The sequence below is a fragment of the Neoarius graeffei genome, chromosome 11 (assembly GCF_027579695.1).
Source record: "Neoarius graeffei isolate fNeoGra1 chromosome 11, fNeoGra1.pri, whole genome shotgun sequence".
In the NCBI taxonomy this organism is placed as follows: Eukaryota; Metazoa; Chordata; class Actinopteri; order Siluriformes; family Ariidae; genus Neoarius; species Neoarius graeffei.
Genome location: NC_083579.1, coordinates 54,591,885 through 54,610,894, shown reverse-complemented (window position 1 = coordinate 54,610,894; position 19,010 = coordinate 54,591,885). Strand labels below are relative to the sequence as shown.

At 42.5% G+C, this 19,010-nt stretch overlaps 1 protein-coding gene across 5 annotated transcripts in view; it reads right to left on the bottom strand.

Moving 5' to 3' along the window:
* Window positions 1–19,010, bottom strand: part of ktn1 (kinectin 1) — a 57,912-nt gene that overhangs the window by 33,678 nt on the left and 5,224 nt on the right. For all 5 annotated transcript variants that reach the window (XM_060934240.1, XM_060934241.1, XM_060934239.1 and 2 more), the window contains exons 2-7: window positions 12,014–12,627; window positions 5,288–5,515; window positions 4,901–5,059; window positions 3,762–3,892; window positions 3,555–3,668; window positions 3,209–3,349 (exon numbers count right to left, since the gene is read on the bottom strand). In XM_060934240.1, the coding sequence (XP_060790223.1) occupies window positions 3,209–3,349; window positions 3,555–3,668; window positions 3,762–3,892; window positions 4,901–5,059; window positions 5,288–5,515; window positions 12,014–12,626 (1,386 nt within the window). In that variant the 5' untranslated portion in view covers window position 12,627. The remainder of the gene's footprint in view (window positions 1–3,208; window positions 3,350–3,554; window positions 3,669–3,761; window positions 3,893–4,900; window positions 5,060–5,287; window positions 5,516–12,013; window positions 12,628–19,010) is intronic.

Genomic DNA, 19,010 nt, shown 5'->3' with positions numbered 1-19,010 from the left:
GGCAAAATATTCAAATTTGTAAATTTTGCCTTAAAATGCTGAGGTGTTTGGTCTAGAATACATAAATTATGGTAACAGCCCATTACTGTCAGCATCAGCAGGATGTTATACCAATTATAATTATATTCGTGGTCATCTCTTGACCAGACTGGTCTGTAATTACAGTGGTAGTAAACATACTCTATGTGCTTGGTTTTAAAGTGCATATCACAGGTAAATTCAGGAGCAAGATCAATGTAATTCTCCTATTTTATATTAAACTTTGGTCAAATATCCGTCACATTTTGCGCAATACCAGAAATTCAGTTGAAATCAAGCCATTTGAGGCGAATTGGTCCGCCTCGGAAAAAACTTGGCATTTGGATTTCCCGGCAAACATTGATTTTCGTGACATCGCGTGCGGGACGCCTCCCTCTGAATCCTACGTCAGCGCTGGTTTGTTTATGAGAAAACGACCTGGTGGTTTTCTGCAAATTTCTTCAACGTTATCGCGTAATTATTAAAATGGTTAACAGATGTATCGTAGGAGGGTGTAGCAACACCAATCTTGATGGGATTAGTACTCATCGTTTTCCAAAAGACCAGACAATGAGAGAGAAATGGGAGCGCTTGGTCTACACAGGCTGTGCACTGAAACCATGCAAAGCTCGCGCAGCTTGCTGGTGCTTCCGCAGGTAACGTCACGAATCTGGCTCCAGACTCCGTTGGGATTTTTCCAGACGCGTTTTATTATTTTTTTTTTTTTCTGCTGTAGACAGATGGCCTTGTGCAAAATTACCCTTCTGGAAGAGTGTGTAAAGGGACATACTTTCACATTAAAAAAAAAAAAAAAAACTCCGAAATCGATCCAGAATATGCACTTTAAAAGTGTTACAGTTTGACGCTAGTATTACAAAACGCACATGCATACAAAAACTCCCAGGTTCTTCATGTTCCACGAGTACAGATGAACCCCAAAGTGTCCATAACCAGTGTCCCTAAGCTACACTATACCGTGGTTTATGTATGACTGTCAATCACCTGATTATTAGGCGCTTAAAATAAATAAATAATCCAAGGCACAGCTTATGATGTTCAAACACCAACACATCCAACCAAACTGGTTAGACAGATGTTCAGTCCACAATTATATTTATTTTCCACGAAACAAAACAGTCAAGGTCAACAAGATCTTGAGACATAGGGACGCATGTGTGGTTTTACAAGACAGCAGAGCATGGTACTGTTGTCAATGGAAAACTTAACCCCTCCCCCAATATAACAGTACATGTGTGTACTTGACAAATACTGCTGTCCATTCTCTTAACCTCCCCAGTCACAGAAACTACCCCCACAACTTGCAACAACATAAGCCTCTTTTACACTACAGGCATTTAGCAGACGCTCTTATCCATGTACAACAGGACTCGGACATGCCCGCTGCTGTGGTTAGCAGCTGGGGGCTAGTTGCCTTACTCAAGGTCACTTCAGCTATTCCTGCTGGTCCAGGGGATCAAACCAGCAACCTTTTGGTCCCAAAGCTGCTTCTCTAACCTCCAACATGGCTTCTCTTTTAAGCAGAGATCTCACTATATTGCTGTTAAGACCCTTCATTACGCCAGCTTTGATTGTTTACACTTAACCAAACAAAGCTGGCATAAATCCACCCCAGTGCGTGCATTAGTCGCTTAAAATAGCACCAGTATGCTATAGATAGTTTTCACATGACGTCACAGAGTCGGGGATTCCCTGGTGGCGGCCATCTTGTTGTAGGGCAAGCTTACCGTACGGGTCACTGAGCACACACTAATGCGCGAGTTACATTTATTTATATATTATTTACATTTATAGTTACATTATTACTATTTAAAGCTAGCAATGGTGCACACCTGTTGTATTCACGGCTGTCGTAATAGGTCAGATGATGACGTCAAGCGGAGCTTTTATGGAATTCCCACTGTACGGGAGCACGAAGGCGAGCAAACAAAGAAACTCAGCATACAAAGGAGAAACCTATGGCTTGCAAGAATCAACCGCAAGGATTTTCAGCCTTCCAAACACAGCAAAGTCTGCTCCGATCATTTTATAAGTGGTAAGTTGTTTAAATAAACAATCAATCATGTAACAAGCCTACATACCAGTTAATTATATTACAAAGTTTATACTGACATGGTACTGTAATACCACTAATGGATGTAAAATTTGTCTTAAATCAACTCTATTATACACACATTTATATGCAGTGTTGAGAGCTCTAAAACTCCAATGTGTACATACCTTGGCTGTAATTAGGACATGGCTCTCACTTGTTTTTGGTGGACTTCACGGACCCAGCCACAGACAAAATAATTGTATGACTCCAGTGACTTGTATGCTTTGAGGTCGTCAAGTGTGTAGGCGCTTTTAGTATTCACGAAATAGTTCACAATATCAGGGTACGATATGGATGGCAGCCCAGCATAGTCACTTGAAAATGCTTCTTTGTCCACTTCGTAGGGGTCAATTCCCCCAATCAAGGACAGTTTGGCTGCATACCGTTGTCGTGAGATGTCGTCCAATGTATCCATATACTTCCGTTTGCTTGATTTTGCCGACATCGATCTTTATTTTAGAAAACTGACTATATAACTTAATAAATTCGTCCGAGATAACGTAGCCGGTAGTGGCGATGGTCCGTTTTGTTTGCCCTGCAAGATGGTGGCTGGGGAGCGTTCCCCGGAATGCCGTGACGTCAGTGAAAACTCTCTGTATAAGCATGCTGGTGCTCCTGGAACCAAAAGGCATGATGTGTAACACAAAGCATCGGCATCTAACTTTATACGTTACGTGTTGGAAATCCAAATACCCTGAGCATACTGGCATTGCTTTCAAAATAATAACGGCAGGTGAACTGAGCACTGAGGCCGTTTTGCTAGCTGTACACATTTACACGACACTTCAGATTAACAGCGAACTGTTTCTTCAGAGAGTTTTAAAACCCCTGGGGGCAGGCTGCAAAAATAATACAATATCAAAATGGCACACCCCTTTCCTGCCATGACTACCTACACTGCCAGCTCGGATGCGAAACAATGACAACCCCTACCCATTCCATGCTCATGTGTTTTATACAGAATGGCGAAGCAAAATAAAATGTGCAACGTTCTCGCCTTGAACAGGCTGTGTAAAGGGGCTATAGTTCAATCGCTGTCTACTCCACTGTCATCTGTTGCTTCACTTTACTTCTTACCTTGATTTGCATACTCTGAAGCTCCTGGTAGCTGCTCTGAGCCTTGGCCTGCATGACGCTCATCTCCTTCTCCATGGCAACCCGCTGTTCCCGCAGCACGGCTTCTGCACGGTTGCTCTTCTGCTTCTCGGCCTGCAACTCCTACACACAGCAGTGTGCAACACAGCAAAACAGTTCAAAACTCGAGGTACGCACCAGTAGATTAAACTGCTCGCAAAGAAAAATAGAATTTAGAAATATTGGGAGGAAGGGGGAGAACCCATACAGACCTTTCAAATTTAATGCCAGAAAATAATTGAAACTGTATCCAGTATAACTTGTGGCAATGCATTTTGGTTTGTCGTACCTGGCTGAGCTGTTTGACTTTGTCCTTGGCGATGGAGGCTTCCTCCTGTAGGGTTGTGAGAAGACGTTCTTTCTCTGCCAGCTGCTGAGCTGAGGGCTCAAACTTAGCTGCAGACTGACGGAAGAACAGAGCAGCATGAAGAACATGAGATATACAATTTCCATGGAACGGATATAAAATGTGCTAACAAACAAGGATTCTTCTCACTTTATACCAGCTGTCTAAAGTATTAGGACTCTTATCACGGAGCAGAGAGACCACAGAGACTACGTCAGCATCAGACAACACCAGGCCACCCAGACTGGCCAGCAGCTCCTTCAGCTTCACTCGAGAGTTCTCTGTGCATACAAAAAGACTCGTTTTAGTCTACTGTTAATCAGTTTGATGTCTCCAGTAATTACACTCACCCTTGGTTCTGAAGTCATTACACACAAGTATAGACCAAATCAACTGATTAAGGTGGTGTTTACATTAGACCGTATCAGCGGATCATCGGATTAACGTTTTTAAAACGATTCGCGTGCACACAGCAACGCCAATACGCGGATACGCTAATCACATGACTAATTCGGCACGCAAGTTGAAATGTGTCAGTGCGGCTCAGCGCTTCCTCCTCAGTGGCTGCGCTCCAAATCACTCCGCCCTGAACAGCGAGTGCCCTCTGGAGGGTGCGCACTCCGGCCCTGCGCAGCTCACAGAGCGCGCGAGTGAAGCGCACGAGCAGTGATTCGGGACTGAGCCGCTGTGTGTGTGATCCCAGTGCATATCGGGCATGCGCAAGTCACTCACCACTTGCAAGTGGAAGGATGGCAAGCCTAAAGACAATCATAACTACACAATGGGCAGTATTTGCACCTTACCATGAACAACATTAAGAATGACAAAGCAAAGCATTATATTCATACTTTTATACTCTTTAATGAAGAACAAAAAGGTGATACAAGGCAGAAACAATAGCAGGAAGTGAAGTCCGCGCCATTTTTCAGCAGTCGCGTCACATGACCAACGTGGCATGAACAACGCCAGCGAATCAGGAAGGTGGATGTCAGTGACGTTGTCCAATGACGACGTCAGCTAGAGCTCAGCACTGCGTTTCCTCGTATCTCAATGTTTACACAGCACCGGATCAGATACGAACTGGGTTGAATACGTGGGCCCTGGCGGATTCAAGTTGTTCCGCCTGTGGAGTCGTTTCCCGGCGTTTTAATGTGAACGGACAGTGCATCCGCGACGAAAACGAGACGGATACGGTCTAATGTAAACACCACCTAAGAAGACGAAGAACACAATATACAGAACTGGATCCAATTCAAACAGACAGTTATGCAACCTAATCAGTTCAGTACCTTTGTCGGTTTCATTTTTCTGTTTCTTGCTTTGTTTAGTGGAAGCACGAGCTGGGGAAGGAGCAGCAACCTCATCAGTCTTGCTGCCCTGGTGGTTTGCTGAAGGAACAGATTCCGTCTGACTGGCAGGAGTAGAACACTGGACCGGAGCCTCCTTGACTACACACGCCACACATTAACACAAATGCCAATTTTGATTAAACAGACAATGCAAAGAAAATTTTTGGAAATCATAAATCATCTCAAGGCAAGTGACACCTCCTGAGAGCTTTTGACAGCATCACCCACCTGTCCAAAAGTCTAAACAGATGTCTTTTCTCAAAAGAAAAAAGGTTTCTTTTAGACCAGCCCAGGTCTTAAGAGCCATCAGAAGGTGCCATGTTTTACCTGTGACAGCAGCCTCCATCTTCTGTTTCTTGCTCTTTCTCCTGCCACTGCCAGTGGAGGTGGTGGGCGCAGGAGGAACGGCAGTAGAAGCAGCTCCATCCTGCACTTTGTGCTCTGCCAGCACAGGTTCCACCTTCTTCACCACAGGTTCCACCTTCTTCACCACAGGTTCCACCTTCTTCACCACAACAGGAGACTGGTCAGGCTTCACCTCAACTGGAGGCTCTTCTGCAGCACACAATGGCAGAAAAACAATGCATCAGTCTGCACCAATTACACTGTACACAATTAAATCCTCACAGTCGGGGGGGGGGGGGGGGCATTTTAACACAATCCAAAACCTTAAAAAAAAAAAATCATCACACTTCAGCAGTAAAGAAGAGCATTCGAAATTCTGAAAACACTGAAGGGACTGGTCCTTCACTTGTATAAACTTGGGAAATCATTTTAGCACAGTGTGCTATAAATACATATTTGATCTGATTAAGCAGATGAGGCAGAATGCTTGACCATAGACACTAATGAATGTGACCATGAGCAATGTGAAGAGCCTTTGAGATACAGCCCCCCCCCTTTTCCTTCCTGTTGGCACATGCATATAAATTTGTATTTTTATGCATTAGCGGCTCCTGAAAAAAATAAGTTGCGTATTTTACATTTAAGAGAGGTACGGTCCATTTCACTAATGCTAACTTTTTTTGCTTTAACTACATTTGATGCATTTCAAAAGCAACAGATGTGATGCGAATACAGAGACAGCACCTTGAAGTATATTGCAACAAGAGCACTTGACTTTCTGGGCTCCTGCGAGTAAGATGCGGTTTGGAGGCAAATCAAGATCAAAAAACGAACAAGATCAAAACTTGGCCCCTTTACCTACACACACACCTGAACAAGCCAGCCACCAAAAAACTACGATCTTACTAACAGTATGACTTTCTAACCAGCAGTCATTACATTACATTTCTAAACTAAAGCACAGAAATGACAAATTCTAATAAGGTTAAACAAAACAGCCAAGAAAACAGAAATGAGACGGAGTTAAATCATGCGATTTCTCCTGAGGAAGACGACGTCAGAATGACCGTTCTGTCAACCATGCTGTTTAAACCTATAGACCCTTTTCACGTGACGTCACGACAAACGCGGCCGCCATTTTGGACATGAACTACCAGTAGTCTACCACAGCCAACAACGAGGAACAATGGCGAAGCATCGAAAGGAATATAGCCATCAAAGAAAGTTTTTACTTTCAGCAAGACTTCCATCATGCCATTATATTGTTGTGCACCTGGATGTAGTAACCATCAACACACAAGGCAAGATTTATCATTTTATCGGATCCTGACAGATGCTGACCGACGGAGAAGATGGATGGTCTCTAAAATATTGGCAAAATGTTTATTGACATAGCAATCGTGTGTAACGGGAAGCATTTGCATATCCGAAGTGTTGTGTTTACATCAGAGATAAAATAAACCGATATGACGACTGCTGCTGCCAGGTTGGGGACACAAACTAGTAGAAAGGAAGTGTGCCAACAGACTTCCTTTGTGGTCGATTCTGCTTTAAGGTAAGATGCATTTAATTATTCGTCTGCTGTGGGTTTGGAATCGGTAGCCTGACCGAGTCGTTCATGTTTGTGGTGCCATTTGTTTGTTGACGCGTGTTGAAATGTTAGATTGGTTGCTGACATGATTTCCAGTGATGCTTTGGTGCTGCTGTGGATCAGATGTGTTGAGTAGCCTGACTGTTTTTTTTTTCTTGCGTGTGGTATCATTGTTGACGCGAGGTTGTTTTTTGAACATGCCAATGCGGACACGATTTCCCCTGATGAGTTATGACTTCAGACGCGATGCGTGTGTGGAGTCCGCGTGATATGTGCGTAAGATAGGCTTCTCATGTGTTTGGAGATCCGCGCTCTGAGACAAGCGCAAGCACCCCCCCAAGGGAAAAAAGGGACCCCCCGAAAATATCGGCATAGTTCGAACACTGGGTTGGAGAAAGTAATGGCAAATAGTGAGTGCACAAACCATAGAAGGTAAACTGTACACAGCGCCAGGGCAGTGTGATGGTATGTCTACTTTTAGATTGTGTTAGCTTATCAATGAACACGCTCGTCACTCAACGAGTTTCACGTCTTTACGACGGATACTTAAATGCGTGTTAGGTATTATTGTTGCAGTCTAAGCAGTCATTGTAGCAGCTAGATGAGCGAGAACCGAAAGGGTCTGTGCCATAAACCGTTATTTCTTCATGTCCAAAATGGCGGTCGCGTTTACGAAGGTCACGTGAGTGAAAAGGGTCTATACTGTATGATCCCCCAAAAAAGGCAGCATTATGGACACATTATGCAGTTTTGCATAACCTCAAAATAAGCTATGCCAGACAACGGTCTTCTGCTGCGTATTTAATGAAATCGCTTTAGTCTTAGGGAGTGACCAAATGCTGTCCGTATGACTGCTTCTTAAAAGAAACAGCAGAACAGTGAGCTTTGCTGGACTGATAACTGAAAATCATAATGTAATAATGCAATAACGTAAACCGATAGAGTACTACATGTCCATATTTATTCCTAGAGTATGAGGACATCAGCTTTCCAGATGCTCTTATTTTATCTGTATTAGGGTGAATTTATTTAACCTTTCACTGCAATTATAAGAAAGACTTTCCTCAATTATATACGGTACGCAATACAGTGCTCAGCGTAAATGAGTCCACCCCCTTTGAAAAGTAACATTTTAAACAATATCTCAACGAACACAATTTCCAAAATGTTGACAAGTTTAATAACATCTGTTTAACTTAATGTGAAAGTAAGGTTAATAATATAACTTAGATAACATCTTTTTAGTTTTACTCAAATTAGGGTGGTGCAAAAATGAGTACACCCCACAACAAAAACTACTACATCTAATACTTTGTATGGCCTCCATGATTTTTAATGACAGCACCAAGTCTTCTCGGCATGGAATGAACAAGTTGGCGACATTTTGCAGCATCAGTCTTTTTCCATTCTTCAACAATGACCTCTTTTAGTGACTGGATGCTGGATGGAGAGTGATGCTCAACTTGTCTCTTCAGAATTCCCCATAGGTGTTCGATTGGGTTCAGATCAGGAGACATACTTGGCCACTGAATCACTTTCACCCTGTTCTTCAGAAATCCAACAGTGGCCTTAGATGTGTGTTTAGTCATGTTGGAAAAGTGCAAGACGACCAAGGGCACAGAGTGATGGTAGCATCTTCTCTTTCAGTATAGAGCAATACGTCTGTGAATTCATGATGCCATCAGTGAAATGCAGCTCCCCGACACCAGCAGCACTCATGCAGCCCCACATAAGGACACCGCCACCACCATGTTTCACTGTAGGCACCATGCATTTTTCTTTGTATTCCTCACCTTTGCGACGCCATACAGTTTTGAAGCCATCCGTTCCAAAAACATTTATCTTGGTCTCATCACTCCAGAGTATAGAGTCCCAGTAGTCTTCATCTTTGTCAGCATGGGCCCTAGCAACATCTAGGCGGGTGTTTTTGTGCCTGGGCTTTAGGAGAGGCTTCTTTCGTGGACGGCATCCATGCATGCCATTCCTCTGCAGTGTACGCCGTATTGTGTCACGGGAAATAGTCGCCCCAGTTTGGCTTTCTACTTCTTTAGATAACTGCAGTGAACTTGCATGCCGATTTTCTTCAACCCTTCTCATCAGAAGACGCTCCTGTCGAGGTGTTAACTTCCGTGGACGACCTGGACGTCTCTGTGAGATGGTTGCAGTTCCATCTTTCTTACATTTTTGTACCACTTTTGCTACAGTATTCTGACTGATAAGTAAAGCTTTGCTGATCGTCTTGTAGCCTTCACCTTTGTGGTGGAAAGAAATTATTTTCTTTGGGGAATTCTGAAGAGACAAGTTGAGCATCACCCTCCATCCAGTCACTAAAAGAGGTCATTGCTGAAGAATGGAAAAAGATTGATGTTGCAAAATGTCGCCAACTTGTTCATTCCACGCCGAGAAGACTTGGTGCTGTCATTAAAAATCATGGAGGCCATACAAAGTACTAGATGTAGTAGTTTTTGTTGTGGGGTGTACTCATTTTTGCACCACCCTAATTTGAGTACAACTGGAAAAAAAAAAAAAAAAAAAAAAAAAAACTAATCCAAGTTATATTATTAACCTTACTTTCACATAAGTTAAACAGATGTTATATTAAACTTCGTCTTGTCAACATTTTGTAAATTGTGTTCATTGAGATATTGTTTAAAATGTTACTTTTCAAAGGGGGTGGACTCATTTACGCTGAGCACTGTATATAATTATTGTATTAATTATACAATTAATATAATCACACCATTTATTTACAATAAGTTTCCTATACGCCATTACATACTTTTAAATAGAAATAAACATCAATGAACAGGTGATTAGTGGAGATTTACATTTACTCGTTTGCAGACACTTTCATCCAAACCTGAGAAGAGGATTAAAGGTCTTATTTAAAGGTAGACTGCCTTTCAGATTTTTCAAGCGTAGGTCATAAAAAGAAGGTTCCCTGACACTCAATTATTTTTCTTTAGTGGACTGAAAGCTACTGAATTCGAATCAGACTGCCAATTTTATTAGGCCATTTTTTTAAAAAATAGAATTAATGAATTTGCAGCCACGTGGCCCTAAATTCTCCGCTATCATTTCCTGCTTCACCATGACCCAATTCAAAGCACTATGTCATGCGGCACATGGTGGGCTTTCCCTGGTCACGCAAGGCATTCTGGGATACAAATTTGAAACGGGAGAGAAAAATGGAGAACGCAAGTGTGAGAATGAAACGTGAAAGACCGACTACAGTAACGGAAAGCGAGAAGGCGGCACGTTATGCTGTGAAGGAAAGGAAACGCAGGACCAAACTAATAAATATCGGCGGTCAGCGAACACCTCGGTGTGATCAGCTGTTCGTTTAGCGACAGAATGATGTAACTGTCAGTGCACGGTCAAGGTAAACCTGTAGATGGCAGTAACGCAACACTATGGATGCCAGCTGCCGTAAAACCCAAAAGAAGGTAAACCTGCGCATGCGCACACGGACTTCCTCTGTCTGCTTGACTGCACGAAGCAAGTGATTTCATACATATTTGCTTGGGAATCCCTTCAGATTAAATAACTTTCCAGCTACAAAATGGCCTGATATTTTGTGATACATTACAGAAATAAGCATATATCACAATGACCAAAATTCCAGAGGGAACTCAGTTTCACCGATTTTATGAAATCGAAAGGCCATCTTGCTTTAAAGATCAAGACACGGCAAGCGCTAACTGATCAGTATCCCAAAAACCTTAGCCACTAAGCTACTCCTGCCCATTAAGGATTCTTTAAATATGTAATGTACAAATGCTTAATAAAGCCTCGGTCACAACCGGCCGTACGTGCTCCTACGGCCGGTCTACATGCAAAAAACGCAAGAAACGCACGGAGGGCGCACATGAAACGCACAAGAGCACGCGTGTGACGTGCTGATTTTCGAGCCGCAGAGGTTCTTTGTCATGTCAAACAAACTCTACGGGTGCTTACTTTTTTTCAGGTTGCAAGACAAACTTACGGCCAACGCGCGTCTTTCTCCGTGAACAAAAAACAAACAAACAAAAAAAAACCCGCAGCGATTTAGGAAACGCCAAAAATCGTACGGCCAAAAAAAAAAAATCATACGTCCGGTTGTGACCTAGGCTTAACAAGCGTGACATGCAAAATTGAGTGAGTGAGAGAAAGAGCTCAATTTCTCATCATACATCACCTTAAACCAGACAGAATTAACGTGTTCATCTTCTCATCTCATTATCTGTAGCCGCTTTATCCTGTTCTACAGGGTCGCAGGCAAGCTGGAGCCTATCCCAGCTGACTACGGGCGAAAGGCGGGGTACACCCTGGACAAGTCGCCAGGTCATCACAGGGCTGACACAGACACAGACAACCATTCACACTCACATTCACACCTACGGTCAATTTAGAGTCACCAGTTAACCTAACCTGCATGTCTTTGGACTGTGGGGGAAACCGGAGCACCCGGAGGAAACCCACGCGGACACGGGGAGAACATGCAGACTCCACACAGAAAGGCCCTCGCCGGCCACGGGGCTCGAACCCGGACCTTCTCGCTGTGAAGCGACAGCGCTAACCACTACACCACCGGGCCGCCCCCGTGTTCATCTTCCTTGAGAAAAATGTGTACGCACAGAAATGATCCTGTCCTGCATATTATAGCTTTTTCATAGTCGTATTAATGTTTTGTTTACTGATATGAAATCGCCATAATCTATTTCTCCAGTATTAATAAAACGGTCATCACTGTACTTCTAAAGTGGTCATGAGACTTGTTCTGGCATCCCATAATACTAGTCAAATTAAGTGACTTTACAATATAAATTACAGTCATTACACATTACAGCCCATCATTTATGAATCAAGTGATGGAGGCTAGTCGTCATCATATTTATCACCACCTGATAACAGTGATGTGATAACCAGAACATTGTAAATGCGTTTCCTTAACGTCCATCCATCCATCCCTCCATCCTACACACAATAACTGCTTTTAAAAGTTACATTATCGTCTAAATACCATTATCCAGGTGTCATCGTTTGATAACACTATTGTATAACAGACTTAAAACGTGCACCATCTGCTCTAAACGCATGCACTTAATTCTACATCTTTCAGCGTAAAACCTGCTTACCAGTATCAATCTTCTGCTTCTTCGCCTTCTTCTTGCCAGTAGTTTCAGCTGCAGCTGGAGGTGGCGCTTGAGCCTGGGGTGGGCTGGGCTGTTTGGTAAGGGGGACGGGCTGCTCCTTAGAGACAGCAGGCTTTGAGCCATTGACTTCTGGTTTCTCTGTGGTGACAGGAGCAGCAGGAGGAGGAGAAGCAGCTGCTGCCACAGCAGCAGCAGCTTTTGCCTTCTTCTCTTTCTTCTTCCTCTCTCTCACCCCTGTTGGGGGTTCTGACTGCACAGGGACAGAAACAGGCAGTGGCGCAGGCACCACCTCAGGGACCTCGTTATTTAAGGTCGAGCTGGTGGCATCAACCAGCTCAAAGTCCCGGAGTTCTTCCTCGGATTCACCCCCTTTACCGCCACCACTGACATCCTTCTTCTTGTTCTTTTTTTTCTCGTTCTTTTTACGAGTATCTGTCTTCACCGGTGGCAACTTCAGATCTCGTTTCTGGCGAGCCAGAACTTCATCGTAGGACGTCTCCTTCATGAACAGCCAGAAGAAGAGGAACATGAGAATGATGACCAGTGATGGGGCCAGGATGAGGAGGTACTGTGAATCAGCCATGTCGATCGCCATTCTGGACAGGCAAAGAAAGGCAGACGATGAACAAAAACACAAAAATATACAGCTCACAACAATTCCTAACCCAGGGCTAACTGTATCCTGGCAGAGTATGGGGATCTGTTTCCTGTTACATAATGCTACTTGTGAAAGTAGGAGAAGACTCTGTGGAGGTTAGAAAATGGTGACATGATGGGCATGAGATACTCCACAAAAATGGAACAAATGACCTTAAAATTAAACTAGGCAGCGCTCATTTTAAGGCATGCTAAATTAGCATGCCTGTCTTGATGGCAGCATGAGCTTCTAAACCTTGCAAAGTGCGTCAATACTCTTCTCATCTCTAGCCGCTTTATCCTGTTCTACAGCGTCGCAGGCAAGCTGGAGCCTATCCCAGCTGACTACGGGCGAAAGGCGGGGTACACCCCGGACAAGTCGCCAGGTCATCACAGGGCTGACACATAGACACAGACAACCATTCACACTCACATTCACACCTACGGTCAATTTAGAGTCACCAGTTAACCTAACCTGCATGTCTTTGGACTGTGGGGGAAACCGGAGCACCCGGAGGAAACCCACGCGGACACGGGGAGAACATGCAAACTCCGCACAGAAAGGCCCTCGCCGGCCACGGGGCTCGAACCCGGACCTTCTTGCTGTGAAGCAACAGCGCTAACCACTACACCACCGTGCCGCCCGTGTCAATACTATAAATCTTTAACTAAAAATAAATGAATATTTAAAAAAAAAAAAAAAAAAAAAAAAGCACCAGTCAGAGTTTAACAGACAGCTTTAAAATACAAAAACACCAGGAGTTGACCTCATGGTGTTGTATACACCACAAAGGGCATGCCCTAGAATGTCTGGTTCGATTTTGTTTTAACCTGTGTAGGGCACGAACAACCCAACAGTGGACTGTGCTTGGCTCACGGATCAATGGAAAACCAGGCTAAAGGGCGACAGGAAAGAAATCATTGTGCGTAAATAAATTCAAAAACACTGAAATTCAAGTAGAACATTAAACTGACATCCAAAAGTTCACTGGAAAGGAGAAAGGCTACTTAAACTTCGGAAGAAGAAAACTAATTCCTGCAAGATTTCGTAATGACTGTGCAAATGCAATCAGTGATCAGCACTATTTTTAGCTCCACTGGTTTGCCCTGGCATGCCATTCAGCACAACTACATCACAATTGGCTTGGAAATAGCAACAAACTGCAGAATCGTGGTTCATTTGCCAAGTTGAGGCATGCCGCGTCGTCTGGTAGAAAAGCGACCTCCGTCTATTCTGTCCCACAGTGACACTCAAAGGAGCCGTCTTGCTTCATTAGCGTAAAAGCAAGCTTGTCAGACATCTATGATGCAATTTAGCTGTAAATCTGTCATTAAAAATCAACAGAAGGTAGTTTAGAGCTAAATAAATACATGACTTTGAAGCAAACCATTATGGAATTTTATAGGTTTCGCTACACCTGGTTTATTTCAAACATTTCCTAATTAGAGACGCTGCCAGACAAAAGTCAGTGAAATCCTGCATTAACGTTTTTGGTTAAACTTCAAGAAAAGCAATCTAAAGTTGTCCCCCTTGAATCGAGGCTAAACACATTCCTACTTGCAGCTCAAACCGGACTGAGATTGAAAAAGCAGCACTTGAATGGAAAAAAAAGGCAGCGGTTTGCTGGATCAAGTGATAGCATGATCCTTAAGCATTCTTTGCATGGATAAATATTCTTCGCTTCCTGAACGGAGCTTACTCAGAAAGCTCTCTTACTGGAAAAAACAAATGTTCTACACAAGAGCTCCTCCTCCACATGGACAACATGAAGATTTCGTCTAACCTTGGTTTTTTTGTTTTTCCTAAGAGCGTATAGTTCTGCCATGGAATGTTTTAAGGAAACATCCAAAAGAACTGTGTCATAGTTTGATCCTTCTGATAACTTCAGGTCCAATGTAAGGCCTATCAAACATGTTGCCCAATAAGCAATCAAAAACAGATGTGTTTAATTTATCAGTGCGTGTAGCTTATCAGTACCATGCTGTGTTCACCCATAAAGATATTGTACACCGGAAAAAAAAAACAAAACCTCTATACATAAAAACCCAAAGTGACTATTACAATTCTCTACACAGCTACGATACATTACCTTATTCTTTTATATTAAAGTGCCAGTGAAATGTTTTGGTTCAGTGGTGATGAGCCAGAAACACACATCCTGTGTAACCTACCCAATATACCCAGTGCAGGAAATCTGGACAATGCTATTAACCTAATAAGAAGAATAGGAATAATCGTCCATTGCAGAACCTTCAGTCGGGACATTGGCAGTTAATTAACCACATGTATGGTCCAACTACTCTTTATTCTGTTTAAAATGTCACTTTATCCAACAGCATCGTGTAAAACCAATATCCATTTTCTTTCACGCAAGAAAATTCCACACATAGCTCCGCACTGCCAGGAATCAAAACACTAACTAAACTAGTTAAAGACCCGAACACACAGCGTGGAATAAGAGAGTTTATGCCACAGTGCTGTAGGTTCTTGAATCTGACTGGTCAGGAGGTGTTGATTAAATCTATAACAGCAGCTCCGTCAGTCCTGCTGGCTGTAATTCCAATCACAGGATTATATTACGGAGTTCATTCTAATATGCCAGCTCATCCATGTGAACAACTCGCTCACAGGGACCTATACAGCAGACAAACATCAGAACCTAAGAATAATTATAAAAAAATTACTTCAAAAATTTTTTTTTTTTAAATGAAATTCTGTAAGGAGATGTTTAACACTTATGGAAAGAGCCTCAAGTGCCTGCACTTTAAAGGGCATGTCCTGGACCAATTTCGTTTTTTTTTTTTTTTTTTTAAATATGAAAGTATGTCCCTTTACACACTCATCCAGAAGGGTAATTTTGCACAAGGCCATCTGTCTACAGCAGAAAAAAATAAAAACGCGTCTGGAAAAATCCAAAGGGAGTCTGGAGCCAGATTCGTGACGTTACCTGCGGAAGCGCCAACAGGCTGCGAGAGCTTTGCACGGTTTCAGTGCACAGCCTGTGTAGACCAAGCGCTCCCATTTCTCGCTCATTGTCCGGTCTTTTGGAAAACGATGAGTACTAATCCCATCAAGATTGGTGTTGCTACACCCTCCTACGATACATCTGTTAACCATTTTAATAATTACACGATAACGTTGAAGAAATTTGCAGAAAACCACCAGGTCGTTTTCTCAAACAAACCAGCGCTGACGTAGGATTCAGAGGGAGGCGTCCCGCACGCGACGTCATGAAAATCAGTGTTTCCCAGGAAATCCGAATGCCAAGTTTTTTCCGAGGCGGACCAATTCACCTCAAATGGCTTAATTTCAACTGAATTTTTCTGGTATTGTGCAAGGTAGTTTAAAAAAAAAAAAAAACCTGCACAAAATGCAACAGATATTTGAACAAAGTTTAATATAAAATAGGAGAATTACATTGATCTTGCTCCTGAATTTACCCGTGATATGCACTTTAACATCAGTAAATTTTCTACCTTGAGTTTCCACTACAGAGGACTTTGCACCTAGATTTCTCTGCAACATAAAAACCTGTTTTTTTTTTGTCCAACTTTGAGAGAAAACAGGTGAACAAACGACAGATTATAACATCATCTCACTTCTCACAACCATTCCAAAATTAAACTGGAAAATAAACCGTTAAAAAGCACGATGTCACTACTACATTTTATAACGTACACTGATTAAAGGAGAACCGAAGGCAAATTTTTTTTTAAATCATCAAAATTCTCTCATTTTATTAAATATAGGAATGCATTTTTGATAGCCATTTTGTCACTGCTATAGCAAGTTATGAGCGTTTGAAATATGCTATGTAATATATCAGTCCATATGTCAAAGCAATGGCTGTAAATAAGATTCGTTGAGACCGGTGCGAGTCATCGTAAGAAGGAAGTAAAACGTACAGCGGAAATCAAAGTGACCGACACCTGCCAACGTTGTCAAAAGATGCGCGCCATCCTTCGAATGCTGATGTAATCAAGCCGGAAGTTGTTTGTTTTGACTGCTGTCAAACGGCAGGCATTGCTCTCAACGAAGACAGTTTTCAAAATGGCAGCACTGACACCTGGCTAACACTTCCCGTTTCAAAGTCTCGCACAAGTCTTGTGAAGATCGCACGGATAAGCAACGCCTGCTGTGGATCAAACGAACTAAATTCAACATGGCTAAAAACCGAACAGGCCGATAAGTATAATATTTAATTGCAATGAGTTGCCAATACGAGTCACGATATAAGGTTACTAAAACTGAAAACGTAATTGAATAGCACGTTAAGAAATAAACCAAGTTTAAAAATGACTTCAGTTCTCCTTTAAATTGCTGTGGGATAAGAACACAAACTTCAGAATGTGCCATTGTTTGAAAATGATCAGCTTTAGGTTTGTAACTGCCACACCATACCATCACTTTATTTTCAGAGAACAGCCTATCAGGTTGTGCTGATGAGCAAAATTATATACTTATCGTATATTATACACTTCTAGCCTACAGTAATACGTTATCCTGACATACTGACTGACGGTTCTGTCATACACAGTAGGCCAGAAAATAAATCAATCAATCATACAAGCTCCAAAGCGAGCACATTTCCACCAGTACAAAGTGCAGTGATCCCTACCGTATAGGCATGGGTGTGTGTACTCGTGTACTCTGTATCCTTGTTACACAGTCTCAGTCGGGAACACTGACTGCTTGAACTTTGGACTGACAAGCACATGGCAGAATCACTATTTAAAATGTGACGCTTCAGAGAACAGGATGCACTGACACTGCTAGGGTGTCCTGTGGCATGGAAATAAGGCAGGAAAACAATGTTCTCGAGTGACTGACTGCTTGGAATACTGCTGATTTGCAAGGCCTGTCTGGTCTGGCAAAACATGTAGACACCAACAACATGGACAAGCCTTCTGAGACTGTTCCACTGAACTGTAGAACCAAAATTACAGGCCATCAAACAAATTAAATGTGAAGGAAAAAAAAAAAGCTGGCAAAAGAAAGCATGGCAGGACTGGGGGTGAAGTTGGCATATTCAAATGTGTTAATGAACTTTCCTTCCCATATGAACAAATCAGTATCAAAATCTGTCTATATCGAGACCAAATTAATATTTTATTACTTCTCCACCAGGGAGTTACTGAAATAGGCGCACTGAAAATATACCAGTTGTGCTTGAAAGTTTGTGAGCCCTTTAGAATCTCAGAGTTGAAGCTGCCCTGTACAAAGGAATAGGCCAAGATTCCTCCGAGCCGATGTGCAAGACTGATCAATAGTTACAGGAAATGTTTAGTTGCAGTTACCACTGCACAAGGAAGAAGAAGAAATCTTTGTCACATGCACACTTCGAGCACAGTGAAATTCATCCTCTGCATTTAACCCATCTGAAGCAGTGAACACACGCGCACACAACCAGAGCAGTGGGCAGCCACACCACAGCGCCCGGGGAGCAGTCAGGGGTTAAGTACCTTGCTCAAGGGCACTTCAGCCCAAGGCCGCCCCACGTCAACCTAACTGCACGTCTTTGGACTGTGGAGGAAACCGGAGCACCCAGAGGAAACCCACGCAGACACGGGAAGAACATGCAAACTCCATACAGAAAGGCCCTCGCCGACCGCTGGGTTAGAACCCAGAACCTTCTTGCTGTGAAGTGACCGTGCTAACCACTACACCACCTTGCCGCCCAACTTTAAAAAAAAAAAAAAAACCTGCTTTTTTTTTGTCTAACTTTGAGAGAAAAAGTGAGGCTGGTGCACAAACAACAGATTATAACTGCTACAACATCAACTCACTTGTCACAACCATTCCAAAATTAAACTGGAAAATAAACCGTTAAAAAGCACGATGTCACTACTACATTTTATAACGTACACTGATTAAAGGAGAACTGAAGGCAATTTTTTTTTAAGTCATCAAAATTCTCTCATTTTATTAAATATAGGAATGCATTTTTCATAGCTATTTTGTCACTGCTATAGCAAGTTATGAGCGTTTGAAATATGCTATGTAATATAGAGGGGGGGGGGGGGGGGGGGGGATAAATGACCAAGTATGTTATTTGTCTAACTTCTTTAATTTGCTTTTCTTTAAGTACTTTTAGGACTGTTGTCAAACTCTGATGCTTTAGATCATATTTATGCAGAAATATAGCCAATTCTAGAGGCTTCAAGCTTTCAAGAGACAGGACATGATTAATATCCAAATCCTTTTAATTTAAATAAAATTACAGGACAAGGAACTACTGAGCAACTATAAAGCCAATAAAGAAACCGTGTGTGAACATCAGGGAACAAATGAGATACTCTGCGAATGCAACCTGATACATAATTAAATGGAAATCACATTAAT